The following is a 21,459-nucleotide window of genomic DNA, read 5'->3' on the forward strand; positions in this document are numbered from 1 at the left end:
TCGTTTGGTGTCCATTAATAACTGAGTGATCCAAGGATCCTATCCAGTCTGTTTTTGAATGTTCCCAAATTTTCAGCTTCAACCACATCGCTGGGGACAATCCATAAACCTAAACCCTCTTTCCTACACCAGGATTTCAACCCTGTGTTAAACTTTCTAATCTCCCTGGCCTGGCACGTGGTACCGGAAGTATTTCAGAGAAAACTACCGTGGAGGTTCTGCTCTTTAGTTTTGTTCCTAACTCTTTAAATTTGTCTTGCAGAACCTCTGTCCCACCTTTTCCTATGTCATTGGTTCCAATGTGGACCATGACCAGCGGATTCCCCCCGGCTTTGGTATATCTGTTTGTGTCACTCTTAAGTGTGTGTCAGTGTGTGACTGTGTCAGTTTGTGTCTCACTCTGGGAGAGCTGGAAAATTTAATAACAGCACACATACCTCAGATATTCCACACACACACACATACACCTCAAATATTCCACACACACACACACCTCAAATATTCCATACAGCACACCCACACACACAACACCAAACACCCACAGGGGGCACTCTGCCTATTCCTCCTTTATTCAGGTTTAACAATCACATCACTAGTTAACAATTAAACACAATAAACACTTCTTTCAAACAAAACAAAGAAACAAAAAAGCAAAAAAAAAGAAAACAAGGAAGAAAGTTAAGGAGAGAAAACAGAGACACCGGAGCCCAAATGCGTGTTTATCTAAGCGGAGGCAGCCGCCGCTGTGCCCGGCGCTGTGCGGTCAGTCTGCGGACGCGCGCTTGGCTCTCAGCAGCAGCCCGTGAGGAACGACAGGCCAGGCCACGGGGCGGCCACAGGGACGGGCTGCCAGACCTCTGTGTGTGAGCGGGGGGGCGGCAGCGTGTGTCGGGAGGGACGTGTCCTGCATTGTGCTCCTCAGCGGCGCACGGACTTATGAGAAAACGCAGACGGACGCGGCAGCCCTGTCGTGTCACTTGTCCCTGCCCTCGTTCGTTCTCCTTGGAGTGGGAGAGCCTGAGCGGTCAGCGCTGGCGGGGGGAGGACCGGGTCCCGCTCTACCAGCACACTGCGCCCCCCAGCACACACACCTCCCCCAGACAAACACTGCGCTTAGAATCACAACACTATCAATACTCACCTCATAACAACAATCATTAATATTATAATCATTATATCTTTTTTAAAACAACATTCTTTGACTGCAGCCCTTGACGAAAGGCAGATTATTTAGAAAGGACGGACCCTCTGACAGGAACACTCAGGTGTGGGAGTTGTGCTCGACAGCCACAGAACTACAGAGAGCGCTTGTGCGTCACATAGAGTATATTCAAATAGAAATATGTGTGTGTGTGGGGATTGTATACAAGGATACAGACGAGAGCAAGCATCATTAGACCAGGGACGGCACGCTACAGTAAAAGTGGCCACAAACAGGCACAGGAAGAACTCAGTCTGAGAATGACCGTGGCACCGACATCACGCAACTGAAGCCCACGCGGGGGGCTGCGGACCCTGTGGAGCGCCTCACCACCTGGCCACCAGCAGAGGCTGGAGCACAACGGCCATTCGCACTAGTGTTTGACTAGAGTGTGTGTGTTTACGTGTGTGTGTGTGTATATCTGAGTGTGTATCTATACTATAAAAAAAATATATCTACAAACTTCTCGTCATTCAAAATAATATCTTCTACCTCCCTTTACCTCAATCAAGGAATACGAGTACAGCGTTATTGCGTTGTTTGTTCAGATTAAATTACTTTGTTCAGATTTCACTATTTGGTTCAGGTTCAGTTGTTCCCCTCCAGGATAGAGGTGGCGCTGCAGCCTGACAATTCAGTGCAGGAGAGCGCTCTGCCCCACCCTGCTCTGCCCGTGGCTTCAGGGCAAACGGTGAGCTGGAGAGGCTCCTAGCACCAAAAAACGAACAGAAGAATTCTGTGAAAAGAAAGAATGAGACCAGATCCCCTGTCTGAGCCACAGCCTCACTATAAGAGTGACAAACCTGCTGCGCCAGCAGACCATGTCCTGACAGCAGAGGGGGTGTGAACGCAGTGCCCAGCTCAGACAGGGGTGACATCACTGATGACCTCACACACTGAGCCCTGGGACACTCAGAGAGGGGTGATGTCACTGTGATGACCTCACACACTGAGCCCTGGGACTCTCAGAGAGGGGTGATGTCACTGTGATGACCTCACACACTGAGCCCTGGGACACTCAGAGAGGGGTGATGTCACTGTGATGACCTCACACACTGAGCCCTGGGACACTCAGAGAGGGGTGATGTCACTGTGATGACCTCACACACTGAGCCCTGGGACTCTCAGAGAGGGGTGATGTCACTGTGATGACCTCACACACTGAGTCCTGGGACTTTCAGAGAGGGGTGATGTCACTGTGATGACCTCACACATGCTGTGTGTAAGGAGCTGCAGAATCACACAGCTATGCAGGCAGTGGGGGGTTGTATATAAAGGGGGTCTGGCGCAGTGGAAGTTTGTGTTTGGTATCCCTGCAACGGGACTACAGTCAGCCGAGCCCATCTATCTCTGTTCATTCCACAGGATCAGACTTTCTCAGATCTCCAGCAAACAACTTACACAACTTACACCATTAGCCATCCTGCATACCTAACTTCCCGGCCTCAATCTCACGGGCCACCTGGCTGGAGGTGTGTCTATCTGTGTGTGTGTGTGTGTGTGTGTGTGTGTGTGTGTGTGTGTGTGTGAGTGTGTGTGTTCACCCAACCCCCATCGGTAAAAACCATCATATTGCTTTAAGAGAACAACGACAAAAAAGTCACTAAAACAAAAAAGTTTAAAATAAAAACATAAAATTATAAAAAAATAAGATTAACAATTGGAAAGAAAAGCCCCGAACAGCACAGTTATTATTACAGAGATTATTCAAACACGTCACCACAAACACAGAGCTGACAGTCGAGCGTCGTCTACAGTTACACACAGGCTACATGTGCTAGTTGTCATGAGTGAGACGTTGCTGAAAGAGAGCGAGAAGAGACTGGGGGGCAGACCTCAGGGGTCAGGGGTCACCTGACCTCCCCACAAGGCGTACACTGGGGAGGCGGGGGGGCGTCAGGCCGCTCTGTGAGCCGGAGGGATAAAGTGCACAAAGACTCGTCGCCATGAGGCTGGGCGGGGCTGTGGGGGCTGGTGCATTGTGGGTAACAGTGCGTGCTCGGGGGTTAGATTAATACTGATCCAGACTGCAGCTGGGGGGGGGGGGTGGAGGGGCTGGCCAGGTCAGTCTGGTTTATTGGGGGGGCTCTACAGTGCTTGTTAGGTGTTCCAGGTGGGACAGCGTTGGTCCTGGGGGGTGCGGGGGATCCTATCTGGGGCAGGGGAGGTGAGGGATGGGGGGGAATGAGAAGGGGGCTTGATTTGGGTGGGGGGTGCAACTGAGAGATGGAGAGAGGGATGGGGGGCATTGAGGGGTGCTATTGAGATCAGGTTCCCAGTCCGGCCGCTGACCCCCTGACCCGGAGGGGCGGAGGAGCCGGAGGAACCGGGGAGTTGCTCGGAGACGCGCGGTGGCGCGGGGAGATCGGGAGACGGTGTCGTCGCTGTGGTCGGTGCGCGCCCGAGCTTCTCACGAAACTGCAGGCACTGGATCTCAATCTGCAGCAGGAAGAGGAGCGGGAAAGACAGGGAGAAAGAGACAGAGAGAGAGGGGATAGAGAGAGGGACAGGGAGGGAGAGGGAGAGAGAGGGACAGAGAAGAAGAGCGGGAGGGAGAGGGATAGAGAGGGAGAGGGACAGAGAAGAAGAGAGAGACAGGGAGGGCGAGGGAGAGAGGAGGAGTCGGGGACAGGGAGGGGTTTGGAGAGGGCAGAGTGACAGCACAAAGCAGGGTTAAATGCCTGAAAAATAAAAAGTCAACACAAGGCTCGGGTCAGGGGACTGAAACTGAAGACGCACAAACACACAGGAAACGCACAGGAAACACACGCCTCAACCGCACGGTCCTGCAACAGGAGTGTGCAGCAGACACACACTCCTCACACACACGCACACACACACAGCCGCACACTTCCGTCCCCACGCTGCTCCTGGGGACAGTGGTACAGAGGGAGAGAGAGAGAGAGAGGGAAAAGGAGAGAGACAGAGAAAGGAAGAGAGACACCAACAGAGGGAGATAACTCGTCACCAGAGCGCAGCGAGGGCAGAGCGGCTGTGACAGTGGGGGTGTAACACACTGTGTGTGTGTGTGTGTGTGGGGAGGGGGGGGTGTAATGCTGGGTTAAAGCAGGTGACCATGTGTTACACACCCACTGTGCTGAATCAAGATCATTTCAATTACACAAGATGAGCAAACATAGGTGAGGACAGAATGCAACACAGTGCTCTCCAAGAGGAATACCCTTGTGACACAAGGACACACGATTCTTCACACTGTAGGGTGGCAGGGGGTTACAAACACAGACCCGAGCCTGACCTCCTGACCCTACAGCCTCCCAGCACCTCACAACCCTACTGCTGCCTGTATGGGATAGGGCCTGAACGGAGTAGATTGGACTGGAATAGACTGGACTGCACAGTCCAGTATGGCTCAACTCAGCCCAGCCCAGCCCATTCCAGTACAGCTCAGCCTAGCACAGTCCAGTCCAGCTCAGTCTAGTCCAATCCAGCTCAGTCAAGTCTAGAACAGTCCAGTCCCGCTCAGCCCAGCTCAGTCCAGTCCAGTACAGCAAAGTCCAGATACACTGAGTCCAGTCCCGCTCAGCCCAGCCCAGCTCAGTCCAGTCCAGCTAAGGGGACGGATGGGGGGCAGGGAGACACTTACTTGTCTCGGGGATGTGAGAGTCCAGGGTGGGGAGATTGGTGTTCCCCTGGGCCCCACATGGCCCGCCCTCCCTCACACCGTTCTCCCGCGCCACGCTGCCCGCCAGCACCTCGGCCAGGCTGCCACCAGGGGGAGCCACACCGCCCAGCACGGTGTCCTGAGCCCCCTCAGCCTGGAAACACAGAGTGGGGGGGGCAAGGCGGTGGTCAATATGGGGTGCAGGTGGGATGGAGGGCACAGAGTGGGGTGAGTGGACGGGTCAACACTAGGGTGACCATTTCATTGCACAGTCGAAGGGATGCTCAGGAACGGATCAAGACTCAGCAGCTCATATTAGTGTTCATTTCTTGGTAGATGCCCTCGTCTGGGGCCTGAACCTGGCTATCACCCTGGCACAGTGCCATTAATATGAAATTAATATCACGGTATTTTCCACCATCCAGACAATAATGATATATCACGATATACAAAAAAAAAAAAGTGACATTTTATGAGTCCTTCAAATAATTTTAGTAATAATATGAATAATAATAAATGACAAGAGATTACTTTTAACCTCATCAAACATGGAAGGTGAGGCATTGGACATAGTATTGTACCTGAAAAGCTTTTAATTATGCAAATGTTTTATTTTTTGTGGCAAAACTGTGCAAACATGCAACACACATAAAAGTATATTAATTAAATAAGTAAAACTGAAAATTACTCTGGATGTAAAGAAAATTTAAACCATTATTCCTACATGGTAACAGGTTTTTTTTTTTCAAATACAAAAAGCGCAGCCTGTTTCCAGCACAACACCGTGTTACAATGTAACCTTCTCAAACGGAAACTCTGGTCAACTTCGCCCCCGTGTAAGGGGGCGGCCACCAGCCGACTTTCAGAGCGTTCACGGACTTAAAAACCTGTTACACTGCGCCCTGTTTTTCCTCTGTCTTTATTTGTGTGTAGCTCCTTGATAGTTAGTGCCATCTGCATTTCTTAATCAAATGAGATAGAAAAAAAGGGGTTAATCTACAGAAGCTGCAGGAAAAAAATAAACATTAATATTTTGAGGGTGTACTGCTGCCAGGGAATTTATTTTTTAATTGCCACAAAATATACTAATTAGAAACATGTACCAGACAAAAGACAGGATTCGAACCACACACCACCGGCGCCGCGCCGTCTTCACACACTGTATCCTGAAGGAGAGTGTATCGCACCAGAAATACACTCGTTTATGAAGTTTCTGTCCTGCCTATCCAGTTCTGTCGTATCGTACACTGTGGCAGCAACATGCTTCCGTATTAATCGGCTGACCGAGTAACAAATAAAGACGCAAGCAGATGCAAATTAGCCCTGTGTGCTCTGAGAGATGGCAGATTGCGCAAACCCCTACATACGCAAGTGAGACATCGTCTGAAAGATCCTGTCTCTAGTTATCACCAAGTAATTAACGGTAATTCTGTGCAAGATGAATTGTGGTGTGCTTCACAGCGGACGGGGTGTTGTGTCCTCGGTGTCGACGGCAGTTTAATAATGCTCTGACTTGCTACACGGACCAGACGCAGATCAGTCTGTATGTTGGAAGAAGTGATATTTCTCACATGCCAAAATGGGCCCCTCTGGGTATGTTTAAGATTATGACATGCATAGCAAAACACACTTTACTGTCAAGCTGCACAACATTGAGTTGTTTATTGTGTGTACAATGTATTCAGTGTGTGTGTACAAAGTGTTCAGTGTGTGTGCAGTGTGTTCAGTGTGTGTGTGCAGTGTGTTCAGTGTGTGTGTACAATGTGTTCAGTGTGTATGTACAATGTGTTCAGTGTGTGTGCAGTGTGTTCAGTGTGTGTGTACAATGTGTTCAGTGTGTGTGTACAATGTGTTGAGTGTGTGTATAGTGTACAATGTGTTCAGTGTACGTACAATGTGTTCAGTGTGTGTGCAGTGTGTTCAGTGTGTGTGTACAATGTGTTCAGTGTGTGTGCAGTGTGTTCAGTGTGTGTGTACAGTGTGTTCAGTGTATGTACAATGTGTTCATTGTGTGTGCAGTGTGTTCAGTGTGTGTGTACAATGTGTTCAGTGTGTGTTCAGTGTGTGTACAATGTGTTCAGTGTGTGTGCAGTGTTCAGTTTGTGTGTACAATGCGTTCAGTGTGTTCAGTGTGTGTGTACAATGTGTTCAGTGTGTGTGCAGTGTTCAGTTTGTGTGTACAATGTGTTCAGTGTGTGTGCAGTGTTCAGTGTGTGTTCAGAGTGTGTGTACAATGTGTCCAGTGTGTGTGTTCAGTGTGTGTGTTCAGAGTGTGTGTACAATGTGTCCAGTGTGTGTGTTCAGTGTGTGTGAGTGTGTTCAGTGTGTGTGTTCAGAGTGTGTGTACAATGTGTCCAGTGTCCATGATACAACACTGTCATGACAGACTGCGCTCAGGGCTGTGACCCCGTGACCCCTGACCTGCGACCTCACCTTGGCATCGCCGCCGCTGGGCTCGTGGCCCACACTGTCTATGGAGCTGACCTTGGACTGGGCCTTGTCCTTGAAGTTCACCTTGTGGGTCTCGATCTTCACCTCCCCACCCCCTGCGGGAGAGACAGGCCACGGTCAGCCACACCCTGAGTGACCATCCTGCACAGGCAGACAGACAGGCAGGCAGACAGACAGACGGGCGGGGGTGCAGATGGGCAGACAGAACAGACAGGTGGCCGGGCAGACAGACGGGCAGACAGACAGACAGACACCCCCCTGTGGGACAAAGACACAGTACTGTACCTGGCTTGTGCTTGATGTTGGCCTTGGAGCCGCACTTGGACGTGATTTTACTCAGGTCCACCTTCTTATTGAGGATCTGGACCTGCGGGGAGACAGGAAAGTGAGGGGGGCCACAGCGTTGAGCGTGGGACCCTCCGCTGGGACACAGGGACACTCACAGCCCACACCCTCCCAAGAAAATTAAGAGATGTAAACAATGAGGATGGTTCTCTGGGCTGGTCGGGTGTGCAGCATGGGGCCCAAGAGCCACAGAACCGCAGGGGACACTGGGACCTTTAAATGACGAATGAGGTGAGACTCCCAGGGGCCACCCTGCCAGAGATGCCACACCCACATCCCCCAATAACCGCACACACCCCAGAGACACGCTCGATACTCTTAACTGTGTGCATGGTGCTTTTTGTCACTGTGGCAGTGGCAGCTGCGCAGGTGAGTGGACTTCCTCTCACTGGATGAATGGACGTGTCCCACTGTACGCACCTTTGCACCCAGTCTAACTGTGTTGCGCTGTGTCCATTTCTTCATGAACTCCCACAGGTGGGATGAGGAATCACACCGAAACTAAACTGACCTGAATGAAACTGAGTTGTGGCGGTAGGGGGTGAGTGCTGCTGCCTCACAGCTCTTCTGACCCGGGATCTGCTTGTGTGGAGAGGCCCCTTCTCCCCGGGGCCTCCGTCTTCCTGCCACAGCCCACACACAGGCTGACTGACCAGTGTGTGTCTGTGTGTGTGTGGTGGGGAGTGTGTGTGATGCCTGGCTTCCCGTTCTGGGTGTGCCCTGCTGTACACCCTGTGCCCACCTGCTCACCACCACCCCGTACTAGATGGTGCAGTTACTGACAATGGATGGATGGATGGATGGATGGATCACAGTGTACTGATGCAGATCTGGAGCTCAAGCCACAACATATCGAGAAAAAATCTCACGGCGATGGTCTAGCGCTTGCCTCACAAAGCAGAGCGAACCTCAGTGCCCCCTGCCAGTGCCCTTTTGTGAGGAGCTGAGGTGTCCCGGGCCCCTGCAGACGCCACTAGAGGCGTGAAAATTAAAATGAGAAGGAGTGACAGGGCGCTGTTTAAACCCATGATGGCAGGAAGTCACAGAGAGCCTGGAAGAGTGGCGCTGCCCGGGATTTCACACCCTGCAATTCCACCTCAAAGAGACTGGGCTGTGTGTCCGCTGTGCCCCCCAGCACCGGTCCCTGTCCACTGTGCCCCTCAGCACTGGATCCTGGGCACCCTGTCGGTTCTGCAATGTTGTTGCCCTGAGAGAGTGAGGGTGGAGGTGACGCACAGCGGTGTGGTGGACAGGGCTGCGTGTGGCCCAGGGACAAGTCAGCGGTGTGGTGGACAGGGCTGTGTGTGGCCCAGGCAGCGGTCAGCAGTGTGGTGGACAGGGATGCGTGTGGCCCAGGGAGAGGTCAGTGGTGTGGTGGATAGAGCTGCATGTGGCCCAGGGAGCGGTCAGCAGTGTGGTGGACAGGGATGTGTGTGGACCATGGACGGGTCAGTGGTGTGGTGGACAGGGCTGCGTGTGGACCAGGGAGCGGTGAGCGGTGTGGTGGGCAGGGCTGCGTATGGACATGGGATGGGTCAGCAGTGTGGTGGACAGGGCTACGTGTGGCCAAGGGAGAGGTCAGCGGTTAATGAATTGTTGGTTATTTTGCAGGCAGTCGGCAGCCAGAGAGAAGCAGAAGCAGGTTAATGAGGGGACCAGTGGGCCCCGGGCCACAGCACAAGGCCAGTGAAGACCACAGAGGGACATGTGTGTCTGAGGTCAGGAAGAGAGGGAAGCGCTGAGCAACGATAGCAAAAGTGAGATGGGGCATGACTCCCGCCCTCTGACCTCTGACCCTTTGCCCTCTGCCCACCATGACCGCCAGGCTCCTCTCCCACAGCTGGCCCACATGGTGACCCCCCAGCCCAACCCCGACTGGGACAGCTCTGTGGTTCAGGCCGCAGTTGCGTGCCAGAGCAGCTCGGCCCGCGTGGATCAGTGGTGCTGCTGGAGTGACACAGAGCAGTGAGAGGAGCTGTGCTACACAGGCAGCATGGCACCACTGAACACACACCCACTCAACACCGATGGGAGCCGGGCGACCCGAGAAGCTTGTGCCCCGGTGTTCATGGACCGCACACCGGCAGCCCTCAAGGGCATCACCCCCTGGCACCGGCGCCGCCCTGCGATGGCATGACTGAGCATGGAGGAGGATGGCGATGGTGGGGAGGATGCTGATGAAGAGCCCGCACTGAGAAGCAGGCCCCTGCTGGTTTAGTCCCCCTGACCGGGCCCTGGGCTGCTCACCCTGCACTGAGAGGCAGGGTGGGTCACAGGTCCCCCCCAGCTCAGGTTTCGGGTGCGGCTGGCTCAGCCTCATTAGCCAGTCAATTAGTTACCAGGCAATCAAGCAATTAACAATGCCCGGCCAGCCGAACGCTGTGTTGGGGGGGCGGATTAGAGCCAGGGACCCGCATCACTGCACACGGCCCACAGAACCAGCGCGGGCCCAGTGCGGCCCCAGGGAGTGAGGGATGGCAGAGAGGCGAGGGCGGCCCCAGGACCCCCGTACTTACATTCCCGCCACCCGGCACATGCTTGATATTGTCCTTGGAGCCACAGCGTGAGGTGATGTGGCTGAAGTCCAGCTTTTTGGTGACTATCTGAACCTACAACAGAGCAGCACAGCAGAGAGGACGGGGTCACCGGGGGGTCAGGAGGTTAGAGGTTAGGTAGGGGGGGCGCAGGCGGCAGAAGCTTCTACAAGCAGCGCAAACACTCAGCTCTGGAGGCACTCACTCTCGCACACTCACACACTATCACACTCACTCAACCGTAAAGGCACTGAGTCTCTCACACTCACACACTCAGCTCTGGAGGCACTTACTCTCACATACTCACTAAGCTCTGGGGGCACTCACTCTCTCACTCAGCCCTGGAGGCACTCACTCTCTCATACTCACACACTCTCACACTCACTCTCACACACTCACTCAGCCCTGGAAGCACCCACTCTCTCACACTCATACACAATCTCACACTCACTCTCACATACTCACTCTCACACACTTACTCAGCCCTGGAGGCACTCACTCTCTCACATACTCACTCTCACACACTTACTCAGCCCTGGAGGGCACTCACTGTCTCATACTGTCCCACAGGCATGCTCACTCTCACACACTCACTGTCCCACCAGCATGCTCACTCTCACATACACGCACACCCTCTCTCTCGTATACACAGTCCCACTGACACGCTCACACTCTCTCATATTTACAGTGAGGGGAAAAAAGTATTTGATCCCCTGCTGATTTTGTACGTTTGCCCACTGACAAAGAAATGATCAGTCTATAATTTTAATGGTAGGTGTATTTTAACAGTGAGAGACAGAATAACAACAAAAAAATCCAGAAAAACGCATTTCAAAAAAGTTATACATTGATTTGCATGTTAATGAGGGAAATAAGTATTTGACCCCTTCGACTTAGTACTTGGTGGCAAAACCCTTGTTGGCAATCACAGAGGTCAGACGTTTCTTGTAGTTGGCACCCAGGTTTGCACACATCTCAGGAGGGATTTTGTCCCACTCCTCTTTGCAGATCCTCTCCAAGTCATTAAGGTTTCGAGGCTGACGTTTGGCAACTCGAACCTTCAGCTCCCTCCACAGATTTTCTATGGGATTAAGGTCTGGAGACTGGCTAGGCCACTCCAGGACCTTAATGTGCTTCTTCTTGAGCCACTCCTTTGTTGCCTTGGCTGTGTGTCTTGGGTCATTGTCATGCTGGAATACCCATCCACAACCCATTTTCAATGCCCTGGTTGAGGGAAGGAGGTTCTCACCCAAGATTTGACGGTACATGGCCCCGTCCATCATCCCTTTGATGCGGTGCAGTTGTCCTGTCCCCTTAGCAGAAAAACACCACCAAAGCATAATGTTTCCACCTCCATGTTTGACGGTGGGGATGGTGTTCTTGGGGTCATTCCTCCTCTTCCAAACACGGCGAGTTGAGTTGATGCCAAAGAGCTCGATTTTGGTCTCATCTGACCACAACACTTTCACCCAGTTCTCCTCTGAATCATTCAGATGTTCATTGGCAAACTTCAGACGGGCCTGTACATGTACTTTCTTGAGCAGGGGGACCTTGCGGGCGCTGCAGGATTTCAGTCCTTCACGGCGTAGTGTGTTACCAATTGTTTTCTTGGTGACTATGGTCCCAGCTGCTGTGTAGTTCTGGGCTGATTCCTCACCGTTCTCATGATCATTGAAACTCCATGAGGTGAGATCTTGCATGGAGCCCCAGACCGAGGGACACTGACAGTTATTTTGTGTTTCTTCCATTTGCGAATAATCGCACCAACTGTTGTCACCTTCTCACCAAGCTGCTTGGTGATGGTGTTGTAGCCCATTCCAGCCTTGTGTAGGTCTACAATCTTGTCCCTGACATCCTTGGACAGCTCTTTGGTCTTGGCCATGGTGGAGAATTTGGAATCTGATTGATTGATTGCTTCTGTTGACAGGTGTCTTTTATACAGGTAACGAGCTGAGATTAGGAGCACTCCCTTTAAGAGAGTGCTCCTAATCTCAGCTCGTTACCTGTATAAAAGACACCTGGGAGCCAGAAATCTTGCTGATTGATAGGGGATCAAATACTTATTTCCCTCATTAACATGCAAATCAATTTATAACTTTTTTGAAATGCGTTTTTCTGGATTTTTTTGTTGTTATTCTGTCTCTCACTGTTAAAATACACCTACCATTAAAATTATAGACTGATCATTTCTTTGTCAGTGGGCAAACGTACAAAATCAGCAGGGGATCAAATACACCGACTCACATATGCACACACCCACAGTCAGAGCAGTGCCCGTCACATCCCAGCCACACCAGGAACTAACAGTAAAACAATTAGTAAAACTACTACTAATAACAACAGCAATAATAATAATAATGAATGTGGCTCCATAACCGAGGCATCAGCATACGAGGATGTGGTGGAATTACTCAGTGTCACTTCACACAGGCGTCTCTTTCACTCCGGGGGATTCCTGGTGGGGTGCTGAGTGTGTGGGACAATGTGAGGGGGGTAGCATTCACCTCTCCCTCTCCTTCCAGACTGCGCTGTGTCTCAGTCTCTCCCTCCCCTCAGTGTGATTCCAATGCTGTGCAGTTGGGCAGCATTCAGTGAGAGCACAGTGCTGCAGTGTGTGTAGTGCTGTGGGGAGAGTGTGCAGTGTTTGTAGTGTGTGCAGTGTGCTGTGGGGAGTGTGTAGTGTGTGTAGTGTTGTGTGCAGTGTGCTGTGTGCAGTATGTGTAGTGTTGTGTGCAGTGTGTGTAGTATTGTGTGCTGTGTGCAGTATGTGTAGTGTTGTGTGCAGTGTGTGCAGTGAGAGTGAAGCACAGCTTTCATCAACTTCGTGAAATCGCTTCTTACATTACAATGATGATTATTATGACCTCATTATTATTATTATGACTTCATTATTATTATCATGACCTCATTATTATGATTATGACTTCATTATTATTATTATAACCTCTTTTCACACACTGCCCCCCCCGCCCCTGCAGAGCCCAATGCCCCACCGAGCCCTGGCAGAGCCGTGTCATTGTGGGGGGGCCAGGGCTGCATCAGTGCAGGCAGACAGGGGCCCCCAGCATAGCAGCCTGTCTGTCTGTCTGTGTGTTAGTGTTTAATTAGTTAATGAAGATCCTGTGTCCAGCTGCACTGCTCGCCTGGTACACAATCAGGGAGGGACACACACACACACACACACTCAAAGACACACACAGGAGTGCATGGCAGATGTCTGTTTGTCTGTTAGACTCAGTGTGTGTGGGTGTGTGTGTGTGTGTGTGTGTCCTGCTCCAGGCCATGCAGTGAAGGAGAACACATTAGTGACAAGCTCAGCCATGGGAGCAGCAGCTGCCACATTAATACAGATGTGGATACAGATGTGCAAGCCTATGTGCGTACAGAGTGTCTGAGCATGCATGTACAGAGAGTATGTGCGCACCAGTGTGTGTCTGGTTACAGCAAGTGTCGTGTCTTGTGTGTGTATCAGTGTCAGCGTGTGTCAGTCCTTGCCCTTGTGCATGGCCATGTATCCTTGTGTGTGTATCAGTGTGTGGGTGAGTGTGTGTCAGTCAGTGTGTCAGTGTGTGTGTGTGTGTGTGTATCAGTCCATGTTCTTGTGCATGGCCATGTATCCTTGTGTGTCTCTTTTAATATTTATTTCAATGTTTATCTTAAAATAGAATAATGAAGGTTGGCATCCATGCATGTCTGCAGAGTCAAGGGGGGCACACTGCCTCACAGTGTTGGGCTCAGGAGACACTCCACACGTGTGACACACGTACAGTGCATTCTCAAATATAGAGGTGCATTGTGGGTATTCTCCACAGCGATCGTCCAGTTTCCCACGGAGAGGACCAGGCTGACCGATCGCTGCGACGGAAGAATGAAACACGCGGAGAGGAGGAATGAGAAACAAGGGAACATGAGAGAACGACAGAGGAGGCAAAGGACGGGAGAAAGATAGGATTCCAAGGAGCTGTGAACAAGAGATCGATGGAGGAGTGCAGAAAATATCTGAGGTTCACGAGAGAGTGTGAGAGAGAGAGAGAGAGTGAGAGAGAGTGAGAGCAGTGCAGACAGGAGCTGGGGGAGCAGAGGAGGGCGGTGGTGGGTGGGACTCACGCTGCCCTGGCTGCTCTGTCTCTGGGAGCCGTGTGGCCCCGACACTGCCTCCCCCCGTGGCCCCGCACTGCCCTGGGGAGACAACACCAGCCCAGTCACACTGGGGCACAGGAGGGACAGGGGGCAATCACCCCCACACAAGAGAGGCAAAAATGTCACACGGGGGACAGAAAGGCAATGCCCTCAATCGAATGGAGAGAGAGAAAGGGGGGGGGACACCCCAGGGAGAGAGACACTGAGAGACACAGACACTCAGGGGGGCAGAGAGACAGAGGAGGACAGACAGCCGGGTGAGAGAGACACTGAGAGACATCGGGACAGACAGTGAGACAGGACTGCAGCGTGGATACTGTAACTAAGGGGGCTGCGGGGGGCTGCAGGGGGCGGGCCCTCTGACCGGCAGGGGGAACGGGAAGTGGACCGAGCTGCCCGTTGGTCTGGGTCAGCTGAGACAAGGGGCCCTCTGCCCACTGAGACACGGGGCCCTACCTCTGCCTGTGTCGTTTAGCGCACTCAGCACAGCCAGCCTGTCCCCCCCCGCACTGGGTCCAGACACGGGGTCTTGCTGTGGGGGGGCACACTGCCATAGTGAGGCTAGGCAAGGAGGACGGGGTCAGTGTGTACTCAGTCCCAAAGCCCCGCCCTTCTCCCTGTCCTGCCCAATCGCTCAGCCGGGAGCCTAGCAGTCACCACAGTCGCTGTGATTGGCTGCTGCTCCCCAGTGAGTCCCAATCAGGTGCCTGGACTGTGACAAGGCGTGGGAAGTCCAGTAGAACAGCAGAATAAAGAAAAAGAACGTCCTGAAATACATGTGTCTCTGTCTCTGTACACTGTAGGGCTGCGACGCACAGACATTAAACACAGACAGAAAAGAGAAAAAACATCTTGGCAGATATTTACACTGTCCTTCTCGCTGTGTCTCACACACACACACAGAAACACTCACACACACACACACAGATACACACAAACACTCACAGACACGAACAGACACGCACAGACACCCACAGACATGCACACACAACACTCATACACACACACACAGTTCCCCGCACCCCCGATGGCCTACCCTGCCTCCCCCCGGCTGATACTTCATGTTGTCGGTGGAGCCGATCTTGGAGCGCACGTTCCTGATGTCGGGGGCGGCGCCGGTGCTGGGGCTGGTGGCGGGGCGCGGCGCGGGGCGGGGGGCCGGGCTGCTGCGGGGGGGCGCGCGCGGCACGGGGGGCTTCCTCTCGGCCGTGGGGGTGCGGGTGCACTCAGAGGTCACCCCCGGGGTGCTGGGGGTCGTGGCCGAGCTCCTGGTTGGGGTCGTCCGGGGTCGGCTGGGGTCAACTGGTCCAGAGAGGGGTTTGTGAGGAAGAGAAGTAGAGACAGAAAGAGAGAGACATAGAAAGAGATTGGAAGAGAAGTAGAGGCAGAAAGAGAGAGATGAAGAGGAAGAGAAGTAGATACAGAGAGAGAGAGGAAGAGTAAGAGCAGTAGAAACAGAAAGAGAGGAAGACAGAGAAAAAGAGTGGAAGAAGAAAAGTAGAGACAGAAAGAGGAGAGGAAGACAGAGAGAGAATTGATAATACTATTTTTCTGGTGTATGTTCTTGTTATTTCTGTGTTGATGTACATTAAAATGATCTTATTTTTTAAATATAAATTATAATTAATATCATACTTTTATTTTTTCTGTACCTTAATACAGTTTATAAAGCATGTGATTTTGTATTTATTTACATATATATTAATTTACATATAAAGCTCCTTCAACAGAACTGAGTAAGAATGAGATGATCTCCAGTAGCGCTACTGAGAGCTGAGGCTGCAGTCTGTCGGCCGGCCACTGGGGGCACCTGTGCCTGTGAGGAGATCGCCGACTCCTGGTGCACTAAAAAGGTCTTACTTTAAGTCTTGGCCTTAGTCTAAGTCCTGTGAAACTGGACTCACGCAAGACCTCGTGATAAGACCGTGGCAGGTCCGCGTCAGCCCTGGCTCAGCAACAAAGTCTGGTCTTATTATGTTTGTGAAGAACGTAAAAAAACAAATGGCTGCTTGTAAAGTAAAAAAATATCAATTTCACAGAAGATTAAAAACTTGCGATAGTGTGATAGCGATAGCAACTAATCTTAAGAAAACTTGTAATTCTGTGGGAAAATGCAGACAAAAATAAAGCCTTAAATGAAATAACACAAAACGCAAATGCCATCAATGCCACCGTAGTGCCCACTGTACGTGTCATTTTAAATTCGTTTTTAAAAGTACTTAGTTTTACATAAGATTAAATACAGTACAAACAATAATAGACATATAGTTTTTATAGAAACGAGCAGGGAAGCCACGCCATGCCATGCTGGCGAATTTTTCTAAAGCTTTTGCATTCTCCTGTGTTATTTCTCATACTGTATGTATATGAGAAGGCTTTTGCCTGAAATACCCTTTAAAGTAATCATTCAGAATGACCTGGCATACGTGCTGCCATATTGGTTTCAGTTTCTATAGTAAGAGATACCTTTTCCCCATTGAAGCCTGGTGCAGGGTAGGCTTAACAAATGACTTCCATTTCAGACCAAACTGATTTTATTTAGTTTTGTGCAACAGGCCTATTTATTTTGGACCTGGGCCAGGCCACTGAACCGGGCCTGCATGGCTTGAGGGCAAGTGCGGAAGACGCCCAGCCTGCCGGGGGGGTTGTGTTTGGGCCGGGTGGGGGGGCTCGGCTCTGTCTGATCTGTTTGATCGGTTCCGTTGCATAAACAAAGGCCGCTGCTTTGGCAACGCTGGTGCCCTGATGTCTGGCCAATCAAGAGAGCCGAAGCGGCACGGGGCCAAGCGAACCTGGCGTGGTGCGCAGAGAGATGGGCTTCCTCGCCTCCACGGGCTTACTGTCCGTCTTGATGGCTAGAGAGAGAGGGAGAGAGAGAGGGAGGAAGACAGGGAAGCAGAGAGAGAGGGAGAGGGGGAGAGAGAGAGAGAGAGAGAGAGAAAAACATAAACTTTGTTCTGCAATATCATAAGTATTATTATTAACACATTTCTTCTGTATTATTATAATTTTTTCCTTTAATGCTCTGGCAACACCAGAGCATCATGCCAATAAAGCTTAGTGTGTCAGTCAGTGTCAGCGCATCAGTGTCTCAGCATGTGTGCCAGTGTGTCAGTGTGTGAGTGTGTCAGTCAGTGTGAGTGTGTGTCAGTGCGTCAGTGTCTCAGCATCTGTGCCAGTGTGTGAGTGTGTCAACGTGAGTGCGTCAGCGTCTCAGCATGTGTGCCAGTGTGTCAGTGTCAGTGTGTCGGGGTTACTCACAGGTGGGGCGCCGGGGCGGTGGGGCGCTGGTGGGGGTGCGGGCAGGGCGGGGAGTCGGTTTGGCGGGGGCTGTGGAGGGGCTGGTCTTGGCGGCAGCCATCCGGGCTGGGGGGGCTGCGCTGCTGGCTTTGGGCACCGGGGGGCGCTTCTCCACACTGCGGCCCTCAGGAACCTGGAGGGACAGAGAGACAGGTGTCAGAGAAAGAGTGAGGGACAGTGCGGTAGAGTGTGGTGCAATGTGATGCAGTGTGGTACAGTGTGATGCAGTGTGGTAGCGTGTGGTTCAGTGTGGTAGCATGTGGTACAGTGTAGTACAGTGTGATGCAATGTGGTAGCGTGTGGTACAGTGTGGTTCAGTGTGATGCAGTGTGGTAGAGTGGTACAGCGTGATGCAGTGTGGTAGAGTGTGGTACAGCGTGATGCAATGTGGTAGAGTGTGGTAGAGTGTGGTACAGCGTGATGCAATGTGGTAGAGTGTGGTAGAGTGTGGTGCAGTGTGGTGCAGTGTGATGCAGTGTGATGCAGTGTGGTAGAGTGTGGTACAGTGTGATGCAATGTGGTAGCGTGTGGTTCAGTGTGGTAGCATGTGGTACAGTGTAGTACAGTGTGATGCAATGTGGTAGCGTGTGGTACAGTGTGGTTCAGTGTGATGCAGTGTGGTAGAGTGGTACAGCGTGATGCAGTGTGGTAGAGTGTGGTACAGCGTGATGCAATGTGGTAGAGTGTGGTAGAGTGTGGTACAGCGTGATGCAATGTGGTAGAGTGTGGTAGAGTGTGGTGCAGTGTGGTGCAGTGTGATGCAGTGTGATGCAGTGTGGTAGAGTGTGGTACAGTGTAATGCAATGTGGTAGCGTGTGGTTCAGTGTGGTAGCATGTGGTACAGTGTAGTACAGTGTGATGCAATGTGGTAGCGTGTGGTACAGTGTGGTTCAGTGTGATGCAGTGTGGTAGAGTGGTACAGTGTGATGCAGTGTGGTAGAGTGTGGTACAGCATGATGCAATGTGGTAGAGTGTGGTAGAGTGTGGTGCAGTGTGATGCAGTGTGGTAGAGTGTGGTACAGTGTGATGCAATGTGGTAAAGTGTGGTAGAGCGTGGTGCAATGTGGTAGAGTGTGGTACAGCGTGATGCAGTGTGGTAGAGTGTGGTACAGTGTGGCGCAGTGTGTTGTACTGTGCTGCAGTGTGGTGCAGTGTATTGTACTGTGGTAAAGTATGATGCAGTTTGATGTACTGTGCTGCAGTGTGGAGCAGTGTGGTAGAATGTGATGCAGTGTGGTAGAGTGTGGTGCAGTGTGATGCAGTGTGGTAGAGTGTTGTGCAGTGTGATGCAATGTGGTAGAGTGTGGTGCAGTGTGGTACAGCGTGATGCAGTGTGATGCAGTGTGGTAGAGTGTGGTGCAGTGAGATGCAGTGTGGTACAGTGAGGTACAGTGTGATGCAATGTGGTAGAGTGTGGTGCAGTGTTGTACAGTGTGGTACAGTGTGATGCAGTGTGGTGCAGTGTGATGCAGTGTGGTAGAGTGTGGTACAGTGTGATGCAGTGTGGTAGTGTGTTGTACAGTGTGATGCAGTGTGGTAGAGTGTGGTGCAGTGTGATGCAGTGTAGTAGAGTGTGGTACAGTGTGGTGCAGTGTGGTAGAATGTGGTACAGTGTGATGCAGTGTGATGCAGTGTGGTGCAGTGTGATGCAGTGTGGTAGAGTGTGGTGCAGTGTGATGCAGTGTGGTGCAGTGTGATGCAGTGTGATGCAGTGTGGTAGAGTGTGGTGCAGTGTGGTGCAGTCTGGTAGAGTGTGATGCAGTGTGGTAGAGTGTGGTGCAATGTGATGCAGTGCGGTAGAGTGTGGTACAGTGTGATGCAGTGTGGTACAGTGTGGTACAGTGTGATGCAGTGTGGTAGAGTGAGGTACAGTGTGATGCAATGTGGTAAGAGTGTGGTACAGTGTGATGCAGTGTGGTAGAGTGAGGTACAGTGTGATGCAGTGCAGTAGAGTGTGGTACAGTGTGATGCAGTGTGGTAGAGTGAGGTACAGTGTGATGCAATGTGGTAGAGTGTGGTACAGTGTGATGCAGTGTGGTAGTGTTGTACAGTGTGATGCAGTGTGGTAGAGTGTGATACAGCGTGATGCAGTGTGGTACAGTGTGGTACAGTGTGATGCAGTGCAGTAGAGTGTGGTGCAATGTGATGCAGTGTGGTAGTGTTGTACAGTGTGATGCAGTGTGGTACTGTGTTGTACAGTGTGATGCAGTGTGGTAGATTGTGGTACAGTGTGATGCAATGTGGTAGAGTGTGGTACAGTGTGATGCAGTGTGGTAGTGTTGTACAGTGTGATGCAGTGTGGTAGAGTGTGGTACAGTGTGATGCAATGTGGTAGAGTGTGGTACAGTGTGATGCAGTCTGGTAGAGTGTGGTAGAATGTGGTGCAGTGTGATGCAGTGTGGTAGAGTGTGGTGCAGTGTGATGCAGTGTGGTAGCGTGGAACAGTGTGATGCAATGTGGTAGAGTGTGGTGCAGTGTGATGCAGTGTGGTAGAGCGTGGTGCAGTGTGATGCAGTGTGGTAGAGTGTGGTGCAGTGTGATGCAGTGTGGTAGCGTGGAACAGTGTGATGCAATGTGGTAGAGTGTGATGCAGTGTGGTAGAGTGTGGTGCAGTGAGATGCAGTCTGGTAGAGTGTGGTAGAGTGAGGTACAGTGTGATGCAGTGTGGTAGAGTGTGGTACAGCGTGATGCAGTGTGGTAGAGTATGGTGCAGTCTGGTAGAGTGTGGTAGAGTGAGGTACAGTGTGATGCAGTGTGGTAGAGTGTGGTACAGCGTGATGCAGTGTGGTAGAGTATGGTGCAGTGCGGTAGAGTGTGGTAGAGTGTAGTGCAGTGTGGTAGAGTGTTATGCAGTGTGATGCAATGTGGTAGAGTGTGGTGCAGTGTGGTACAGCGTGATGCAGTGTGATGCAGTGTGGTAGAGTGTGGTGCAGTGAGATGCAGTGTGGTAGAGTGAGGTACAGTGTGATGCAGTGTGGTAGAGTGTGGTACAGCGTGATGCAGTGTGGTAGAGTGTGGTACAGTGTGATGCAGTGTGGTAGAGTGTGGTAGAGTGTGGTACAGCGTGATGCAATGTGGTAGAGTGTGGTGCTGTGTGTTGCAGTGCGATGCAGTGTGGTGCTGTGTGTTGCAGTGCGATGCAGTGTGTTGCAGTGTGTTGTACTGTGGTGCAGTGCGATGCAGTGTGTTGTACTGTGCTGCAGTGTGGTGCAGTGTGTGTGCAGTGTGGTTGTGGGCCAGTGGGTGAAGGCTCAGGGAGAGGGAGACAGGGGCAGGGGGGCACTGAGTGAATGAGAGACAGTGTGTGAGTGAGGGAGTAAGGGAATGATGGAGTGAGAGAGTGAATGAGTGAGAGATTGACCCCCCTATTCACACTGGGTTTGTTTCAGATGACCTCAGCTCAGTTAGTTTGCTTTGCAACAGTAGGTGCATTTGCACGGCCATGTCTGACGCATCGGTACGCTTGATCAGGATCAGTGGTGTTGCGTCTACACGGCCGTTTGATCAGATCAACTGTCAGCCGCCACAGGGGTCTCGATGCACACCAGCACCAAGACTGCATTATGTGCACATCCTTTAGAACACAGGGCTGCATCAAAAACTGTCCTTTTATCTCGTTGCGAATTATAGTTTCTAACAAGTTAACCCAATGCACTTTTTCACAACCGAATAATTTAAAATTAAAATAGTTATATATTTTTGCTAACATAAAATAACAAGCCACTTAGTGTTAGTTTTAACAGTATTTTATGTATAGTCTGCTCCACTGCTGTGAAGGCTATTTGTCTGCTCCTGTCTCTAAAACACACCGCCGCAGTGCATGCTGGGACTGGAGCCCGTCGAGCGTGTACACTGCCAGGATCAAA

The 21,459-nt window shown here is 51.5% G+C and overlaps 1 protein-coding gene across 6 annotated transcripts in view; it reads right to left on the minus strand.

Moving 5' to 3' along the window:
• Positions 1-548: 548 nt before the first annotated feature.
• Positions 549-21,459, minus strand: part of LOC136760580 (microtubule-associated protein 4) — a 92,537-nt gene continuing 71,626 nt past the window's right edge. For 4 of the 6 annotated variants that reach the window (XM_066716078.1, XM_066716060.1, XM_066716092.1 and 1 more), the window contains 8 exons: positions 17,555-17,726; positions 17,086-17,148; positions 15,330-15,595; positions 10,136-10,228; positions 7,560-7,641; positions 7,257-7,369; positions 4,806-4,977; positions 549-3,882 (listed from right to left, as the gene is read on the minus strand). In XM_066716078.1, coding sequence (XP_066572175.1) covers positions 3,875-3,882; positions 4,806-4,977; positions 7,257-7,369; positions 7,560-7,641; positions 10,136-10,228; positions 15,330-15,595; positions 17,086-17,148; positions 17,555-17,726 — 969 coding nt within the window. In that variant the 3' untranslated portion in view covers positions 549-3,874. The remainder of the gene's footprint in view (positions 3,883-4,805; positions 4,978-7,256; positions 7,370-7,559; positions 7,642-10,135; positions 10,229-15,329; positions 15,596-17,085; positions 17,149-17,554; positions 17,727-21,459) is intronic. The other 2 variants (XM_066716069.1, XM_066716085.1) reach the window with 2 other exon arrangements.

This window comes from Amia ocellicauda, chromosome 2, assembly GCF_036373705.1.
Source record: "Amia ocellicauda isolate fAmiCal2 chromosome 2, fAmiCal2.hap1, whole genome shotgun sequence".
In the NCBI taxonomy this organism is placed as follows: Eukaryota; Metazoa; Chordata; class Actinopteri; order Amiiformes; family Amiidae; genus Amia; species Amia ocellicauda.